This window comes from Haliotis rufescens, unplaced genomic scaffold (assembly GCF_023055435.1).
Source record: "Haliotis rufescens isolate VD_foot unplaced genomic scaffold, xgHalRufe1.0.p SCAF_6, whole genome shotgun sequence".
Taxonomy (NCBI): Eukaryota; Metazoa; Mollusca; class Gastropoda; order Lepetellida; family Haliotidae; genus Haliotis; species Haliotis rufescens.
This window is the reverse complement of record NW_025964334.1, coordinates 4,238,350-4,258,813: the sequence shown is the minus strand read 5'-3', so window position 1 is coordinate 4,258,813 and position 20,464 is coordinate 4,238,350. Positions and strand designations below refer to the sequence as shown.

At 39.4% G+C, this 20,464-nt stretch overlaps 1 protein-coding gene across 1 annotated transcript in view; it reads right to left on the bottom strand.

The window, feature by feature from the left end:
* Positions 1-3,073: 3,073 nt before the first annotated feature.
* The window catches only part of LOC124113507 (transient receptor potential cation channel subfamily A member 1 homolog), a 40,211-nt gene continuing 22,820 nt past the window's right edge, over positions 3,074-20,464 (bottom strand). Inside the window, exons 21-26 of the mRNA XM_048386447.1 lie at positions 18,789-18,923; positions 17,437-17,637; positions 16,732-16,938; positions 7,602-7,670; positions 6,762-6,944; positions 3,074-6,209 (exon numbers count right to left, since the gene is read on the bottom strand). Of these exons, the coding sequence (XP_048242404.1) occupies positions 6,015-6,209; positions 6,762-6,944; positions 7,602-7,670; positions 16,732-16,938; positions 17,437-17,637; positions 18,789-18,923 (990 nt within the window). The 3' untranslated portion in view covers positions 3,074-6,014. The remainder of the gene's footprint in view (positions 6,210-6,761; positions 6,945-7,601; positions 7,671-16,731; positions 16,939-17,436; positions 17,638-18,788; positions 18,924-20,464) is intronic.

Below are 20,464 nucleotides of genomic sequence, written 5' to 3'. Positions count from 1 at the left end.
TACCTCATATACGTATTTAGGCATAAACGTCTCAAGAAATATGTCTTGGAATAAGCACTTTGGTAAACTATTTTGCATTCCAAAAGGTTTTTATTCGGTATCTCTTCACCAAGCAACTGTTATAAAATGTTGGACCTGTTTCATTGTAAAAATAGTTGGTCTTTAAAACGACTGGATGTAAATATGACTTAATGTTCATGAACAAAACTGGCATGCCTCATTAACAGGTCGTTCTAAAACTTTGTAATACCCATTTATTAAACATAGAAACAGGTCGGTATAGTATAAATAACCAAGAGAAGAAAGAATATGTAAAGTATGGGTATGTAGAAAATGAGTATCACTTGTTTATCAGGCTTCTGATATGCGTCAAATGTATCATCACAGGAAATACTTTGTACGTCACACTTAACAGAAATATAATAAACTAATTTATGTTGTTAACACTGAAATTGTTACACATTTGGCAATGTTAGTACTTCATGCAATGCAAATAGGAACGGTTCCATTGTAACTTAAGCTGTGTGCCGATGGCCTATGTCCTTGCTGAAATTATCTCCGTGATAAAGATCTGTTATTAGGACCATGTTTATTAAAACGGGACCGAGATGTTTGTTTATTAATGTTTCTTGGGTACATCGTCATGTTATTAGGCCTTGAGCCCTTAAGCCCAGCAATGAACTGAGAATTCTTGAAATATATTATTGTATCTTCTTTCAGGGATTATACATACACGCACATCATTCGATTTAACAATTCAACAATACAAGAAACGTTGTTATAACCAAAGCAGAGACCCCTTTCTACCTCTTTCTACATGTGGGTTTCGAAAGATTCCAGAAATATCACGGCGGAGGACTCCAGACTTTGGCTTCATACATTGTACCAATGTGGGAATCAAACCTGTGTATTCGGCCTACATGACCTGCACAGACGAGAAGGCCTACATGGCCTGCACAGACGAGAAGGCCTACATGACCTGCACAGACGAGAAGGCCTACATGACCTGCACAGACGAGAAGGCCTACATGACCTGCACAGACGAGGAGGCGTACATGACCTGCACAGACGAGAAGGCCTACATGACCTGCACAGACGAGAAGGCCTACATGACCTGCACAGACGAGAAGGCCTACATGACCTGCACAGACGAGGAGGCCTACATGACCTGCACAGACGAGAAGGCCTACATGACCTGCACAGACGAGAAGGCCTGCATGATCTGCACAGACGAGAAGGCCTACATGACCTGCACAGACGAGAAGGCCTACATGACCTGCACAGACGAGAAGGCTTACATGACCTGCACCAGGCGAGAAGGCCTACATGACCTGCACCGACGAGAAGGCCTACATGACCTGCACAGACGAGAAGGCCTACATGATCTCCACAGACGAGAAGGCCTACATGATCTCCACAGACGAGAAGGTCTACATGACCTGCACAGACGAGAAGGCCTACATGACCTGCACAGACGAGAAGGCCTACATGATCTCCACAGACGAGAAGGCCTACATGATCTCCACAGACGAGAAGGTCTACATGATCTGCACAGACGAGAAGGCCTACATGACCTGCACAGACGAGAAGGCCTACATGACCTGCACAGACTAGAAGGCCTACATGATCTCCACAGACGAGAAGGCCTACATCATCTCCACAGACGAGAAGGTCTACATGACCTGCACAGACGAGAAGGCCTACATGACCTGCACAGACGAGAAGGCCTACATGATCTCCACAGACGAGAAGGCCTACATGATCTCCACAGACGAGAAGGCCTACTTTACCTGCACAGACGAGAAGACCTACATGATCTCCACAGACGAGAAGGCCTACATGATCTCCACAGACGAGATGGCCTGCATGACCTGTACAGACGAGGAGGCCTACATGACCTGCACAGACGAGAAGGCCTACATGATCTCCACAGACGAGAAGACCTTCATGACCTGCACCAGGCGAGGTGTGACGTACACAGGCGTTGTCATGTTATAATTACGGAAAACTGCAGCTGCAAAATGGATTAAAAACTGATACAGTAGAGAAACGCGTGGACAATAAGCATCTTCAACTTTGACTTGGTTGTTATAACAGAAATTACCTCAGTTATTATTTAGTCGTTTGTGTTTCTGGTCACACACTCATCACACTCTTCGACATCGCCAAGTGAAGTAAAGCAGGCAAGAGGTGAGGGCAACTGGGGTTTAACGTCGCGTCCAAGATTATTGCACTTCTTTAGCGAGGTGCATGCATGTATGAGTGCGCGCGCGCGTGCGTGTGTGTGTGTGCATGTGTGCGTGCGTGCGCGCGCATCTGGCTGCTTGAACTGGTCTGGACTATTGCCGAGTTTATAGTGCTACCCCACAGACACCATGCCACAGTTAACAAAGAATACCTAACTCTAACATAGTATACTGAGCCGACGAGTCCTTCGTTCAGCCTCTTAATGTCGAGCATCAGGCAGAGAAACAACAAATACCATCTTTTAACGTATCTTGGTCTGACGGGGTCGGAGATCGAACCCACGACCTTCCGTTCTCAGCACACCAGAGAGATACGTGGATGGCCACATATTGCCTGGTGAAAACCTCGACAGTGAACGTCCGGGAATCAACCTTGTGTCATTGCTGCATTGCACAGGCTGGTGAATCACAAATACATCTATGATTGTAAATTCAAACACAACTTACAGAGACCATAAACAGGAACGTGTTCTGTGGACATATTGCAAAGGTCACTGCCGGTCATAAGTATAACGGTCTGATCCCGATGCGGCGTGAAATATCAAATTCAGGAAACCGTTGATGGCTAGGCCAGATGGTAATAAAGTCGAGTCGGATATCTCGAACCCAGGATAAATCTGCCTATTTCTTTAGTCTTGTCTGAGTTCGAGACAACGTGGTTCAACTATATGTCCAACAAAGGAAATGTATTCAGTAGACATGATCAAGTCGTGTGTGGCGGACTGACAGGCATGCAAGTCCTCGTTGTTGACGCTACCACGCTTCTATATTGCATGTGTTCACTGTCTGTATAACGTAGATGTCCAAATTCAAGCCATATCCCAAAGTTTGATGTAGAACAATTTTATTTTCCATGGCAATGTACAAAATACTTCTGTAATGATTCAATGTGTTGCACAGGGAATACAAAACACGCAGTGGAACCAGTCCTTAGTGACAGCACTCAGTGACATTTCACTCCCAGTGTTAGAACAGTCAGAGATGTGTTTGTATCACGGTAATATTAAACCGCTCGTTTGTATGTCAAAGATACAATATGTTTCGGAAATGACCAAGTCTAGGTTATCCCACACTCAAGTTGTCATGTTGTTTGAAGCAAACTCAACAGTCGAAACGTGGTGATATCATGTGTGATTTATAACAAAGGGCGGCCTAGAGACGACATGCCACGAGATCACCGTCATAAGTCACATATACGAAAAGCCGTACCTAAAGCATAGTCTGATTTGTATTATGTGCACTTACAGGAAAAAAATGTCGCTGTCTTGGTCCTGTATCTTTACGCCAACTTAATTGAAATGACATTGTTTTTGACAACTTTCTGATCATCAGAGCCACTAAGAAGTGTCAAAACATCATTCATGTTGGGGTACTTGACTAGGAAGTATTGAAACATGTGATTTTATGAGTTATTTAGCCTCTGCTCTTCAAAAGATAATTTTACGCTTCAAAGGTTGAATAATGTATTAAAAAGCAAAACACACAAGTAACTGTAGCAAGCATTTCATGAAATAAACATGCATGCCCAGGAACTATATGAAGCTGGACGTTACGGAGAAAGGACAGGAATCATATCGCACCTGCATAAATATCTCAATATCCAATTATAAGACAAACAAACACAACATAGGACATAGAATGCACGAACAAGATGGCGGCTCCAAGAATGCAGGACCAAGATGAAGGCCCAAAGAATGCAGGACCAAGATGGCGGCTCCAAGAATGCAGGACAAGGATGGAACCTACAAAAACCCAAGATCAAGATGGCGGCTCCAAGAATGCAGGATCAAGATGGCGGCTCCAAGAATGCAGGACAAGGATGGCACCTACAAGAACCCAGGATCAAGATGGCGGCTCCAAGAATGCAGGATCAAGATGGCGGCTCCAAGAATGCAGGACAAGGATGGCACCTACAAAAACCTGGGATCAAGATGGCGGCTCCAAGAATGCAGGATCAAGATGGCGGCTCCAAGAATGTAGGATCAAGATGGCGGCTCCAAGAATGCAGGACAAAGATGGCACCTACAAGAACCCAGGATCAAGATGGCGGCTCCAAGAATGCAGGATCAAGATGGCGGCTCCAAGAATGCAGGATCAAGATGGCGGCTCCAAGCCTGCAGGATCAAGATGGAGGCTCCAAGAATGCAGGACAAGGATGGCACCTACAAGAACCCAGGACCAAGATGGCGGCTCCAAGAATGCAGGACAAGGATGGCACCTACAAGAACCCAGGACCAAGATGGCGGCTCCAAGAATGCAGGATCAAGATGGTGGCTCCAAGAATGCAGGATCAAGATGGCGGCTCCAAGAATGCAGTATCAAGATGGCGGCTCAAAGAATGCAGGACAAGGATGGCACCTACAAAAACCTGGGATCAAGATGGCGGCTCCAAGAATGCAGGATCAAGTAGGCAGCTAACAGAATGCAGGACAAGGATGGCACCTACAAGAACCCAGGACCAAGATGGCGGCTCCAAGAATGCAGGATCAAGATGGTGGCTCCAAGAATGCAGTACCAAGATGGCGGCTCCAAGAATGCAGGATCAAGATGGCGGCTCCAAGAATGCAGGATCAAGATGGCGGCTCCAAGAATGCAGTATCAAGATGGCGGCTCCAAGAATGCAGGATCAAGTAGGCAGCTAACAGAATGCAGGACAAGGATGGCACCTACAAGAACCCAGGACCAAGATGGCGGCTCCAAGAATGCAGGATCAAGATGGCGGCTCCAAGAATGCAGTATCAAGATGGCGGCTCAAAGAATGCAGGATCAAGTAGGCAGCTAACAGAATGCAGGACAAGGATGGCACCTACAAGAACCCAGGATCAAGATGGCGGCATTTCACATGATATCAAAGTTGTATCGGGTACATCCGCTGATCCGCCGTAAGTGCTTCCTATGCTATTCTTTTAAACCGATGGTGTAAATTATATAATTCAATCTAGTTACTTCAAGCAGAACTGCAATGCATTAAAATGCTAATGGTGGCGTTTAGTACTTAAAACATAATCACAAGTTCATAATTAAACAGCGATTTCATTTACAGCATTCTTAATACAACTACTTTCAACATTATTCAAAATATTGTTATCGACGATTTAATTCTTCAATATATTATTATCGACAATTTAACTCACATGAAAACAAAGCAAAATTTACAAGTACTTAGTCATAAGGATTATCAACATCACTCACTCACGATAAACGAAACTGCTAACGTGAGTAAGGGTGGGAATATAGAATATATACACCACTGTCAGCTAATACAAGTCAATGATGCAATTACGTGCATTGTGTTTGATTTATCCAAGATGGCGGACGTTTGCGCACGAAAACGTGTAAAACGAACAACGGATATTACGAACTGACTTCTTTGCTCCCTTGTAGTTCGTTATATCCATGTTCTACTGTACTTTGTCAAAATGATTATCCACAGTTTCACTTAGAATGCAGCGATCACTCACTCACGGAAAACGAAACTGCTAACGTGAGTAAGGGTGTGAATATGGCTGTACACCACTGTGAGCATTATTCCATGCATAAGGCGGGGGAGGGAGGGGGGACACCAGACATGGATTTCAAACATTGGCACGAGCATTCCAGTATCAACGAGTAAATGGGTAAGTGCGGCTCTACAGTTATATCGCAGCGGGTCAGTTGTATGGAGGATCGAACCCTCGATCAGCTGAGGTTGGCACGACTGAAGGCAGCAAATCTACACAGCAAATTACGATGCCTGAGACAAAGAGGACACTCAGGCCCTCCCAGTCTCTATGCGTGGTGCAAAGTGAGGCTGTTGGCCTCCTTCTCCAATTCGGCGTTATGACTGCTCTCCGCCTTCTCGGCATCCCCCTTGACCTGTAGGAACTTCTCCATCCGGCGGTTCTGAGCCAGCAGCTCCTTGTTCATCCCCAACAGCAGCTCATGCAGCTCTTCTTGACGCTTTATGAGTTCGGGGATACATTTCTGAAAAACAACATTCCGTGGGTCAAAGGCTGCCTCAGATCGGAATACATTTCTAGAATACATGAGTCAGTGAATTTGAAGTCATGTGCATATGTATAGAGTTGAGATTATGAAAATACTTTTAAGAACAGCGTTTTATGAATTTCATCTTGTTTAAATCAACAATAAACAGGTTGACACCCACAAAACGTTCTCTCACAAACATTAAGTTCCCATACAAAGCATTACTGATAAGATCTATGGTAGAACACGTCAACAGTTTGAGAGGAGAGATACAACATACTGACAGAATGATTCATAGGCACCTATAGTTGTGGAAAACACTGGAGCATATTGAAATACTTTAGTTCGTTCATAAGTTAACCAATGAAGGAACGTTGTCCACCATTAACTATATATATATTTACTCTCGCCAGTTTTAATTTCTCCTTCTATATAAATAATATCTTTTATTCTCAAAAGTATATCTCAGTGTATCTTTGGAGAAGGTAGTTCATCTTATTGCTTGTGGGATCACCCTATTTGATTAGATAGTCAGTCAGGTGTACTAACCAGAATAGCATTTTCATCTGTCTCCACCTGTTGATTCCACCACCAGATGGGCAGATGTTTCAACCAGTGCCAGAACCCGCGCTGTTTGACTTTATCCTGGGCCACACATTTCCTCCGCATACGGTAACACCCCTTCCGTAGGGTTTTATGGAGAACTTTCTCTACATCTAAAACCATGTCAACCTGCCAATAAATATCAACACATGCTCTTTAATAAAATGCTAAAAAAAAAAGTACGATAAAAGGACCAGGACACAGCTACTCGTGAAGATATATTTTCCTCAAAATGTTTTGCGTGATTACTTTGTTTGTGAGGAATATATATTTCTCGTGATTAACGAAAAAGGGTTTGTTGTCGAAAGGTTTCTTCTCAGTATTGTTTGGTAATGCCATCACTCCCAATCAAATGACATCACTTCTATTCTAATGACATCTTTTCAGGTTTGGGAAATGGCCAGTGCAGTACAATGTTAACTCAGAAAGTTCAATTCCTCTAATAGGAAAGTTATAACCCCTTCTGGTTCATTGATTTCACTTCTGGTTGATGAAAATATGTCATATGCAATGTAGCTTAAAACAGGAAGTACAACGCACGTTATTAACACGTTTCTTGGACATACAGTAAATTCTTCGCGAGGTTTTATACGACAATGACCTTAATGGTGACCTTGACCCTTGACATACGATATCAATGTGTCAAAACAATTACCCATGGCTATAAAGGACATTATCTTGTCTAGGAGTGTCAAGTTGTTATAATTAGGTGAGTTTCCGGCAGATGTTTTACCTGAGAGATCAGCATCAAAGAAGTACAACACATACTTAACATATTTTACTCACATGCATTGACGTCCTCTCGAATGCCGCCTTTCGGGTAATGGCTTTGATGTCATCTACTGCCAGTCCAACCTGCAAACAAGTATGATAGTGTCATTCCTTGCTGTAGTTTCAATCTGCAAACAAGTATGATAGTGTCATTCCTTGCGGTAGTTTCAATCTGCAAAAAGGTATGATATTGTCATTCCTTGCTGTTGTTTTAACCTGCAAACAAGTATGATATTGTCATTCCTTGCTGTAGTTTCAACCTGCAGACAAGTATGATAGTGTCATTCCTTGCTGTAGTTTCAATCTGCAAACAAGTATGATAGTGTCATTCCTTGCGGTAGTTTCAATCTGCAAAAAGGTATGATATTGTCATTCCTTGCTGTAGTTTTAACCTGTAAACAAGTATGATAGTGTCATTCCTTGCTGTAGTTTTAATCTGTAAACAATTATGATTGTGTCATTCCTTGCTGTAGTTTTAACCTGCAAACAAGTATGATACAGTAATTCCTTGCTGTAGTTTCAACCTGCAAACAAGTATGATATTGTCATTCCTTGCTGTAGTTTCAATCTGCAAACAAGTATGATAGTGTCATTCCTTGCTGTAGTTTTTATCTGTAAACAAGTATGATAGTGTCATTCCTTGCTGTACTTTTTACCTGTAAACAAGTAGGATAGTGTCATTCCTTCCTGTAGTTTCAATCTGCAAACAAGTATGATATTGTCATCCCTTGCTGTAGTTTCAATCTGCAAACAAGTAGGATAGTGTCATTCCTTGCGGCAGTTCCAACCTACAAACAAGTATGATATTGTCATTCCTTGCTGTAGTTTTAACCTACAAACAAATATGATATTGTCATTCCTTGCTGTAGTTTCAACCTGCAAACAAGTATGATATTGCCATTCTCTGCTCTAGTTTATACCTGCAAACAAGTATGATATTGTCATCCCTTGCTGTAGTTTCAACCTGCAAACAAGTATGACAGTGTCATTTCTTGCTGTAGTTTTAACCTGCAAACAAGTATGATAGTGTCATTCCTTGCTGTAGTTTCGGTCTGCAAACAAGTATGATAGTGTCATTCCTTGCTGTAGTTTCAATCTGCAAACAAGTATGATAGTGTCATTTCTTGCTGTACTTTTTACCTGCAAACAAGTATGATACTGTCATTCCTTGCTGTAGTTTCAACCTGCAAACAAGTATGATACAGTAATTCCTTGCTGTAGTTTCAACCTGCAAACAAGTATGATATTGTCATTCCTTGCTGTAGTTTCAATCTGCAAACAAGTACGATAGCTCGATTCCTTGCTGTAGTTTTAACCTCTAAACAAATATGATAGTGTCATTCCTGGCTTTTAATCTGGAAACAAGTATGATAGTGTCATTTCTTCCTGTAGTCTTACCCTGCAAACAAGTATGATAGTGTCATTCCTTGCTGTAGTTTTAACCTGCAAACAAGTATGATAGTGTCATTCCTTTCTGTAGTTTTAACCTGTAAACAAGTATGATAGTGTCATTCCTTGCTGTAGTTTTTACCTGCAAACAAGTATGATAGTGTCATTCCTTGCTGTAGTTTTAACCTGCAAACAAGTATGATAGTGTCATTCCTTGCTGTAGTTTTAACCTGCAAACAAGTATGATAGTGTCATTCCTTGCTATAGTTTCAACCTGCAAACAAGTATGATAGTGTCATTCCTTGCTGTAGTTTCAATCTGCAAACAAGTATGATAGCGTCATTCCTTGCTGTAGTTTTAACCTGTAAACAAATATGGTAGTGTCATTCCTTGCTGTAGTTTCAATCTGCAAACAAGTATGACAGTGTCATTTCTTGCTGTAGTTTTAACCTGTAAACGAGAATGATAGTGTCATTCCTTGCTGTAGTTTTAACCTGCAAACAAGTATGATATTGTCATTTCTTGCTGTAGTTTTAACCTGTAAACGAGAATGATAGTGTCATTTCTTGCTGTAGTTTCAACCTCCAAACAAGTATGATATTGTCATTCCTTTCTGTAGTTTTAACCTGTAAACAAGTATGATAGTGTCATTCCTTCCTGTTGTTTCAACCTGCAAACAAGTATGATAGTGTCATCCCTTGCTGTAGTTTTAACCTGTAAACAAGTAGGATAGTGTCATTCCTTCCTGTAGTTTCAATCTGCAAACAAGTATGATATTGTCATTCCTTGCTGTAGTTTCAATCTGCAAACAAGTATGATAGTGTCATTCCTTGCTGTAGTTTTTATCTGTAAACAAGTATGATAGTGTCATTCCTTGCTGTACTTTTTACCTGTAAACAAGTAGGATAGTGTCATTCCTTCCTGTTGTTTCAACCTGCAAACAAGTATGATAGTGTCATTCCTTTCTGTAGTTTTAACCTGTAAACAAGTATGATAGTGTCATTCCTTCCTGTTGTTTCAACCTGCAAACAAGTATGATAGTGTCATCCCTTGCTGTAGTTTTAACCTGTAAACAAGTAGGATAGTGTCATTCCTTCCTGTAGTTTCAATCTGCAAACAAGTATGATATTGTCATTCCTTGCTGTAGTTTCAATCTGCAAACAAGTATGATAGTGTCATTCCTTGCTGTAGTTTTTATCTGTAAACAAATATGATAGTGTCATTCCTTGCTGTACTTTTTACCTGTAAACAAGTAGGATAGTGTCATTCCTTCCTGTAGTTTCAATCTGCAAACAAGTATGATATTGTCATCCCTTGCTGTAGTTTTTACCTGTAAACAAGTATGATAGTGTCATTCCTTGCTGTAGTTTCAACCTGCAAACAAGTATGATAGTGTCATTCCTTGCTGTAGTTTTAACCTGCAAACAAGTATGATAGCGTCATTCCTTGCTGTAGTTTTTACCTGCAAACAAGTATGATAGTGTCATTCCTTGCTGTAGTTTCAACCTGCAAACAAGTATGATAGTGTCATTCCTTGCTGTAGTTTTAACCTGTAAACGAGAATGATAGTGTCATTTCTTGCTGTAGTTTCAACCTGCAAACAAGTATGATAGTGTCATTCCTTGCTGTAGTTTTTACCTGCAAACAAGTATGATAGTGTCATTCCTTGCTGTAGTTTTAACCTGCAAACAAGTATGATAGTGTCATTCCTTGCTGTAGTTTCAACCTGCAAACAAGTATGATAGTGTCATTCCTTGCTGTAGTTTCAACCTGCAAACAAGTATGATAGCGTCATTCCTTGCTGTAGTTTTAACCTGTAAACAAATGTGGTAGTGTCATTCCTTGCTGTAGTTTCAATCTGCAAACAAGTATGATATAGTAATTCCTTGCTGTAGTTTCAACCTGCAAACAAGTATGATATTGTCATTCCTTGCTGTAGTTTCAATCTGCAAACAAGTATGATAGTGTCATTCCTTGCTGTAGTTTTTATCTGTAAACAAGTATGATAGTGTCATTCCTTGCTGTACTTTTTACCTGTAAACAAGTAGGATAGTGTCATTCCTTCCTGTAGTTTCAATCTGCAAACAAGTATGATATTGTCATCCCTTACTGTAGTTTTTACCTGTAAACAAGTATGATAGTGTCATTCCTTGCTGTAGTTTCAACCTGCAAACAAGTATGATAGTGTCATTCCTTGCTGTAGTTTTAACCTGCAAACAAGTATGATATTGTCATTCCTTGCTGTAGTTTTTACCTGCAAACAAGTATGATAGTGTCATTCCTTGCTGTAGTTTCAACCTGCAAACAAGTATGATAGTGTCATTCCTTGCTGTAGTTTTAACCTGTAAACGAGAATGATAGTTTCATTTCTTGCTGTAGTTTCAACCTGCAAACAAGTATGATATTGTCATTCCTTTCTGTAGTTTTAACCTGTAAACAAATATGATAGTGTCATTCCTTCCTGTTGTTTCAACCTGCAAACAAGTATGATAGTGTCATCCCTTGCTGTAGTTTTAACCTGTAAACAAGTAGGATAGTGTCATTCCTTCCTGTAGTTTCAATCTGCAAACAAGTATGATAGTGTCATTCCTTGCTGTAGTTTTTATCTGTAAACAAGTATGATAGTGTCATTCCTTGCTGTACTTTTTACCTGTAAACAAGTAGGATAGTGTCATTCCTTCCTGTAGTTTCAATCTGCAAACAAGTATGATATTGTCATCCCTTGCTGTAGTTTTTACCTGTAAACAAGTATGATAGTGTCATTCCTTGCTGTAGTTTCAACCTGCAAACAAGTATGATAGTGTCATTCCTTGCTGTAGTTTTAACCTGCAAACAAGTATGATACTGTCATTCCTTGCTGTAGTTTCAACCTGCAAACAAGTATGATAGTGTCATTCCTTGCTGTAGTTTCAACCTGCAAACAAGTATGATAGCGTCATTCCTTGCTGTAGTTTTAACCTGTAAACAAATGTGGTAGTGTCATTCCTTGCTGTAGTTTCAATCTGCAAACAAGTATGATATAGTAATTCCTTGCTGTAGTTTCAACCTGCAAACAAGTATGATATTGTCATTCCTTGCTGTAGTTTCAATCTGCAAACAAGTATGATAGTGTCATTCCTTGCTGTAGTTTTTATCTGTAAACAAGTATGATAGTGTCATTCCTTGCTGTACTTTTTACCTGTAAACAAGTAGGATAGTGTCATTCCTTCCTGTAGTTTCAATCTGCAAACAAGTATGATATTGTCATCCCTTGCTGTAGTTTTTACCTGTAAACAAGTATGATAGTGTCATTCCTTGCTGTAGTTTCAACCTGCAAACAAGTATGATATTGTCATTCCTTGCTGTAGTTTTAACCTGCAAACAAGTATGATATTGTCATTCCTTGCTGTAGTTTTTACCTGCAAACAAGTATGATAGTGTCATTCCTTGCTGTAGTTTTAACCTGTAAACGAGAATGATAGTGTCATTTCTTGCTGTAGTTTCAACCTGCAAACAAGTATGATAGTGTCATTCCTTGCTGTAGTTTTTACCTGCAAACAAGTATGATAGTGTCATTCCTTGCTGTAGTTTTAACCTGCAAACAAGTATGATAGTGTCATTCCTTGCTGTAGTTTCAACCTGCAAACAATTATGATAGTGTCATTCCTTGCTGTAGTTTCAACCTGCAAACAAGTATGATAGCGTCATTCCTTGCTGTAGTTTTAACCTGTAAACAAATGTGGTAGTGTCATTCCTTGCTGTAGTTTCAATCTGCAAACAAGTATGATATAGTAATTCCTTGCTGTAGTTTCAATCTGCAAACAAGTATGATAGTGTCATTCCTTGCTGTAGTTTTTATCTGTAAACAAGTATGATAGTGTCATTCCTTGCTGTACTTTTTACCTGTAAACAAGTAGGATAGTGTCATTCCTTCCTGTAGTTTCAATCTGCAAACAAGTATGATATTGTCATCCCTTGCTGTAGTTTTTACCTGTAAACAAGTATGATAGTGTCATTCCTTCCTGTTGTTTCAACCTGCAAACAAGTATGATATTGTCATTCCTTGCTGTAGTTTTAACCTGCAAACAAGTATGATATTGTCATTCCTTGCTGTAGTTTTTACCTGCAAACAAGTATGATAGTGTCATTCCTTGCTGTAGTTTCAACCTGCAAACAAGTATGATAGTGTCATTCCTTGCTGTAGTTTTAACCTGTAAACGAGAATGATAGTTTCATTTCTTGCTGTAGTTTCAACCTGCAAACAAGTATGATATTGTCATTCCTTTCTGTAGTTTTAACCTGTAAACAAATATGATAGTGTCATTCCTTCCTGTTGTTTCAACCTGCAAACAAGTATGATAGTGTCATCCCTTGCTGTAGTTTTAACCTGTAAACAAGTAGGATAGTGTCATTCCTTCCTGTGGTTTCAATCTGCAAACAAGTATGATAGTGTCATTCCTTGCTGTAGTTTTTATCTGTAAACAAGTATGATAGTGTCATTCCTTGCTGTACTTTTTACCTGTAAACAAGTAGGATAGTGTCATTCCTTCCTGTAGTTTCAATCTGCAAACAAGTATGATATTGTCATCCCTTGCTGTAGTTTTTACCTGTAAACAAGTATGATAGTGTCATTCCTTGCTGTAGTTTCAACCTGCAAACAAGTATGATAGTGTCATTCCTTGCTGTAGTTTTAACCTGCAAACAAGTATGATACTGTCATTCCTTGCTGTAGTTTTTACCTGCAAACAAGTATGATAGTGTCATTCCTTGCTGTAGTTTCAACCTGCAAACAAGTATGATAGTGTCATTCCTTGCTGTAGTTTTAACCTGTAAACGAGAATGATAGTGTCATTTCTTGCTGTAGTTTCAACCTGCAAACAAGTATGATAGTGTCATTCCTTGCTGTAGTTTTTATCTGTAAACAAGTATGATAGTGTCATTCCTTGCTGTACTTTTTACCTGTAAACAAGTAGGATAGTGTCATTCCTTCCTGTAGTTTCAATCTGCAAACAAGTATGATATTGTCATCCCTTGCTGTAGTTTTTACCTGTAAACAAGTATGATAGTGTCATTCCTTGCTGTAGTTTCAACCTGCAAACAAGTATGATAGTGTCATTCCTTGCTGTAGTTTTAACCTGCAAACAAGTATGATATTGTCATTCCTTGCTGTAGTTTTTACCTGCAAACAAGTATGATAGTGTCATTCCTTGCTGTAGTTTCAACCTGCAAACAAGTATGATAGTGTCATTCCTTGCTGTAGTTTTAACCTGTAAACGAGAATGATAGTTTCATTTCTTGCTGTAGTTTCAACCTGCAAACAAGTATGATATTGTCATTCCTTTCTGTAGTTTTAACCTGTAAACAAATATGATGGTGTCATTCCTTCCTGTTGTTTCAACCTGCAAACAAGTATGATAGTGTCATCCCTTGCTGTAGTTTTAACCTGTAAACAAGTAGGATAGTGTCATTCCTTGCTGTAGTTTCAATCTGCAAACAAGTATGATAGTGTCATTCCTTGCTGTAGTTTTTATCTGTAAACAAGTATGATAGTGTCATTTCTTGCTGTAGTTTTTACCTGTAAACAAGTAGGATAGTGTCATTCCTTGCTGTAGTTTCAATCTGCAAACAAGTATGATATTGTCATCCCTTGCTGTAGTTTTTACCTGTAAACAAGTATGATAGTGTCATTCCTTGCTGTAGTTTCAACCTGCAAACAAGTATGATAGTGTCATTCCTTGCTGTAGTTTTAACCTGCAAACAAGTATGATACTGTCATTCCTTGCTGTAGTTTTTACCTGCAAACAAGTATGATAGTGTCATTCCTTGCTGTAGTTTCAACCTGCAAACAAGTATGATAGTGTCATTCCTTGCTGTAGTTTTAACCTGTAAACGAGAATGATAGTGTCATTTCTTGCTGTAGTTTCAACCTGCAAACAAGTATGATAGTGTCATTCCTTGCTGTAGTTTTTACCTGCAAACAAGTATGATAGTGTCATTCCTTGCTGTAGTTTTAACCTGCAAACAAGTTTGATAGTGCCATTCCTTGCTGTAGTTTCAACCTGCAAACAAGTATGATAGTGTCATTCCTTGCTGTAGTTTCAATCTGCAAACAAATATGATAGCGTCATTCCTTGCTGTAGTTTTAACCTGTAAACAAATATGGTAGTGTCATTCCTTGCTGTAGTTTCAATCTGCAAACAAGTATGATATAGTAATTCCTTGCTGTAGTTTCAACCTGCAAACAAGTATGATATTGTCATTCCTTGCTGTAGTTTCAATCTGCAAACAAGTATGATAGTGTCATTCCTTGCTGTAGTTTTTATCTGTAAACAAGTATGATAGTGTCATTCCTTGCTGTACTTTTTACCTGTAAACAAGTAGGATAGTGTCATTCCTTGCTGTAGTTTCAATCTGCAAACAAGTATGATATTGTCATCCCTTGCTGTAGTTTTTACCTGTAAACAAGTATGATAGTGTCATTCCTTGCTGTAGTTTCAACCTGCAAACAAGTATGATAGTGTCATTCCTTGCTGTAGTTTTAACCTGCAAACAAGTATGATAGCGTCATTCCTTGCTGTAGTTTTTACCTGCAAACAAGTATGATAGTGTCATTCCTTGCTGTAGTTTCAACCTGCAAACAAGTATGATAGTGTCATTCCTTGCTGTAGTTTTAACCTGTAAACGAGAATGATAGTTTCATTTCTTGCTGTAGTTTCAACCTGCAAACAAGTATGATAGTGTCATTCCTTGCTGTAATTTTTACCTGCAAACAAGTATGATAGTGTCATTCCTTGCTGTAGTTTCAACCTGCAAACAAGTATGATATTGTCATCCCTTGCTGTAGTTTCAACCTGCAAACAAGTATGACAGTGTCATTCCTTGCTGTAGTTTCAATCTGCAAACAAGTATGATAGCGTCATTCCTTGCTGTAGTTTTAACCTGTAAACAAATATGATAGTGTCATTCCTTGCTGTAGTTTTAACCTGTAAACGAGAATGATAGTGTCATTCCTTGCTGTAGTTTTAACCTGCAAACAAGTATGATAGTGTCATTCCTTGCTGTAGTTTCAACCTGCAAACAAGTATGATAGTGTCATTCCTTGCTGTAGTTTTAACCTGCAAACAAGTATGATAGTGTCATTCCTTGCTGTAGTTTTAACCTGTAAACAAGTATGATAGTGTCATTCCTTGCTGTAGTTTCAATCTGCAAACAAGTATGATAGTGTCATTTCTTGCTGTAGTTTCAACCTGCAAACAAGTATGATAGTGTCATTCCTTGCTGTAGTTTTTACCTGCAAACAAGTATGATAGTGTCATTCCTTGCTGTAGTTTCAACCTGCAAACAAGTATGACAGTGTCATTTCTTGCTGTAGTTTTAACCTGTAAACGAGAATGATAGTGTCATTTCTTGCTGTAGTTTCAACCTGCAAACAAGTATGATAGTGTCATTCCTTGCTGTAGTTTTTACCTGCAAACAAGTATGATAGTGTTATTCCTTGCTTTAGTTTCAACCCTGCAAACAAGTATGATATTGTCATTCCTTGCTGTAGTTTAAAATGCAAACACATATTCGGCTATGTCATCCAGTACAGACCAACTGTTGATGTGAGTAGGGCAACAAGATGTGCGTGAGAACCAAGAGTGCTTGAGTGAGTGATTGAGTTGGGTTTAACGCCCCTTTTAACAGTATTCCAGTTATATCACGATGTATCAGCTTAATGTGGTAGGGAAGCCCGAAGTGATGAAGGTCTCAGATGTTTACCACGGGTATTACTAACCAAGAGGTTCATCAGTACTATACAGGCCAGTAGGATGAAGGTGGAGAACATGACAGATGTTGCTGCCGGGTAGATTAGGTTGTTGTCCTTCCCATAAGCATCGCCAGTAGCGTTGACACCAGCATTGAATATGTCATTATAGTCTATTTCCCCGATGAACATTACCGATGTTCGGAGGATGGAGTTGGCAACGTCCCGAAAAGGAATCTGTAACAAACACAAATATTGCGATACCCACTGCATATCGACATTTCTCAAATCGGATTACTGCAAATTGTACTATAGATTATGTACACACAATCAATGACTTAACTAGGCGTTACACTAAAAGCGATGTTACTTCACAGCGAGAAGTGAGCTCACATGACATGCAGTTTGAAGACCAGCTACACATTGACTGACACAATGTGTCACAGCAAGGGGGGCGGTTGAGGGCAGAAGAACAGAAACACATATTGGCACTACCGATTACTGGTTGCAATCAGGAGTAAATAAAAAATAAGTGGCGCATGTCACAGGTGGGACGCCCAGTACCATCACTATTTGATATTGATTCCGAAACATATGCTTTTCATATAGTCGGAATTATACAGTAGTATGACTAAGGAAATGGTTCTGTCGCCATTCACTTTGTTCTGATGGGAAAGTGTTTACCCATTTCTGAAATTATACATGTGTACCTGGTCTGAGAGAATAGGTAAGTACCTGGTTTTGCAACAGTGTATGGAAACCGAGCGCAAAAGCTCCAATCAGGCAGAAGAAGACCACAAACACCTTGAGAAACGTCCGACAGACGACCTGGAACATGATGACATACAAGCCTAAGGCGGTGAAGGCCTTGAGGTACAGGACCAGGTCAATCCAGGAGAAGAAGAGGGCGAAAGCGCCCAGAGACCACTGCCATTCCTGGAATTAATGTGTAATGTACAGGTTTGTGTGTCTCCCACCCATCTCGAAGGAAAGAGCTCTTGTGGGAATGAAGGACAAAATTAGCATTGCTGTTCCGGAACATTCAACAATAACACAATGAGGGGAATACCTGCTCTGACATTACAAGAACAACGATGAAGGGAGTTTACATGAGGTGTGTAATTGAAATAAAAAATATAGGCTACATGTATCTCTCTGAAACCTCTTTAAGCGTAGCAGTAATGAAAATAGATATAGGCTACACATATCTCTCTGAAACCTCTTTGTGCGTAGCAGTAATGAAAATAGATATAGGCGCTACACGTACCTCTCTGAAACCTCTTTGTGCGTAGCAGTAATGAAAATAGATATAGGCTACACGTACCAATCTGAAACCTCTTTGTGCGTAGCAGTAATGAAAATAGATATAGGCTACACATATCTCTCTGAAACCTCTTTGTGCGTAGCAGTAATGAAAATAGATATAGGCGCTACACGTACCTCTCTGAAACCTCTTTGTGCGTAGCAGTAATGAAAATAGATATAGGCGCTACACATACCTCTCTGAAACCTCTTTGTGCGTAGCAGTAATGAAAATAGATATAGGCTACACGTACCAATCTGAAACCTCTTTGTGCGTAGCAGTAATGAAAATAGATATAGGCTACACATATCTCTCTGAAACCTCTTTGTGCGTAGCAGTAATGAAAATAGATATAGGCGCTACACGTACCTCTCTGAAACCTCTTTGTGCGTAGCAGTAATGAAAATAGATATAGGCTACACGTACCAATCTGAAACCTCTTTGTGCGTAGCAGTAATGAAAATAGATATAGGCTACACATATCTCTCTGAAACCTCTTTGTGCGTAGCAGTAATGAAAATAGATATAGGCGCTACACGTACCTCTCTGAAACCTCTTTGTGCGTAGCAGTAATGAAAATAGATATAGGCGCTACACATACCTCTCTGAAACCTCTTTGTGCGTAGCAGTAATGAAAATAGATATAGGCTACACGTACCAATCTGAAACCTCTTTGTGCGTAGCAGTAATGAAAATAGATATAGGCTACACATACCTCTCTGAAACCGTTTCGTGCGTAACAGTAAGTGAAATATATATATATATAAATACAGGCTGCACATACCTCTCTGAATCCGGTATATGCGTAGCAAAGGTTGAAATCGAGAAGGAAAATGAAGGAAAGGATGAAGACAACCCACTCAACATAATTCTCCAGGCTGGTGAAGTAGGCGGATCTTGAGGTGTAAATCTGGAGGCACTGTAGGTGCAAAACTACCCGTTATGATCAATCGATGAATCTCTAACACAATACTGTTAATGTGAAAGTATCCCTGCAAAACTAACAACAATACTGTCAATGTGAAAGTATCTCTGATAAACTAAGAATACTGTCAATGTGAAAGCATCTCTGTTAAACTAACAACAATTCTGTCAATGTGAAAGGATCCCTGTTAAACTAACAACAATACTGTCAATGTGAAAGTATCTCTGTTAAAACATGTGCAAAAGTGAGCGTGGCTCACTAATATCCCCGACCTGCTTAGTGTGTCAGTAGTTACAAATTAAATAGCTGGGATAGGGTTAGGGTTTGAAAAACTCATAAAAAAATGGAAAATTACTAAAAACATTTTTTTTCTTTTGACTGCACCCCTCCATATGACACAGATTGTATGTACTAAGTTTGAGATGAATCCACTAAATAGTTTTCGGACGGACGGACGGACGGACGGACGGAAACTTGGTATAACTATATGCCCCCGACATTTTGTAGGCGGTATAATAGCAATAATACTGTCAATGTGAAAGTATCTCTGTTAAACGAACAATAATACTGTCAATGTGAAAATATCTCTGTTAAACTAACAATACTGTAAATGTGAAAGTGTCTCTGTTAAACTAACAACAATACTGTCAATGTGAAAGTATCTGTGTTAAACTAACAACAATACTGTCAATGTGAAAGTGTCTCTGTTAAAGTACACAACAATACTGTCAATGTGAAAGTGTCTCTGTTAAACTTACAACAATGCTGTCAATGTGAAAGTATCTCTGATAAACTAAGAATACTGTCAATGTGAAAGCATCTCTGTTAAACTAACAACAATACTGTCAATGTGAAAGTGTCTCTGTTAAAGTAACAACAATACTGTCAATGTGAAAGTGTCTCTGTTAAACTTACAACAATGCTGTCAATGTGAAAGTGTCTCTGTTAAACGAACAACAATACTGTCAACGTGAAGCGTCTCTGTTAATGTAACAACAATACTGTCAATGTGAAAGTGTCTCTGTTAAAGTAACAACAATACTGTCAATGTGAAAGTGTCTCTGTTAAACTTACAACAATGCTGTCAATGTGAAAGTGTCTCTGTTAAACGAACAACAATACTGTCACCGTGAAAGTGTCTCTGTTAAACTAACAACAACAACAACACTATTAATGTGAAAGTATCTCTGTTAAACTTACAACAATACCGTCAATGTGAAAGTGTCTCTGTTAAACTAATAACAATACTGTCAATGTGAAAGTATCACTGATAAACTAAGAATACTGTCAATGCTAAAGCATCTTTGTTAAACTAACAGCAATACTGTCAACGTGAAAGTATCTGTGTTAAACTAACAACAATACTGCCAATGTGAAAGCATCTCAGTTACACAAACAACAATACTGTCAATGTGAAAGTATCTCTGTTAAACTAACAACAATACTGTCACCGTGAAAGTGTCTCTGTTAAACTAACAACACTACTGCCAATAAGAAGGTATTTCTGTTAAAGTAACAACAGTAATATCACCGTG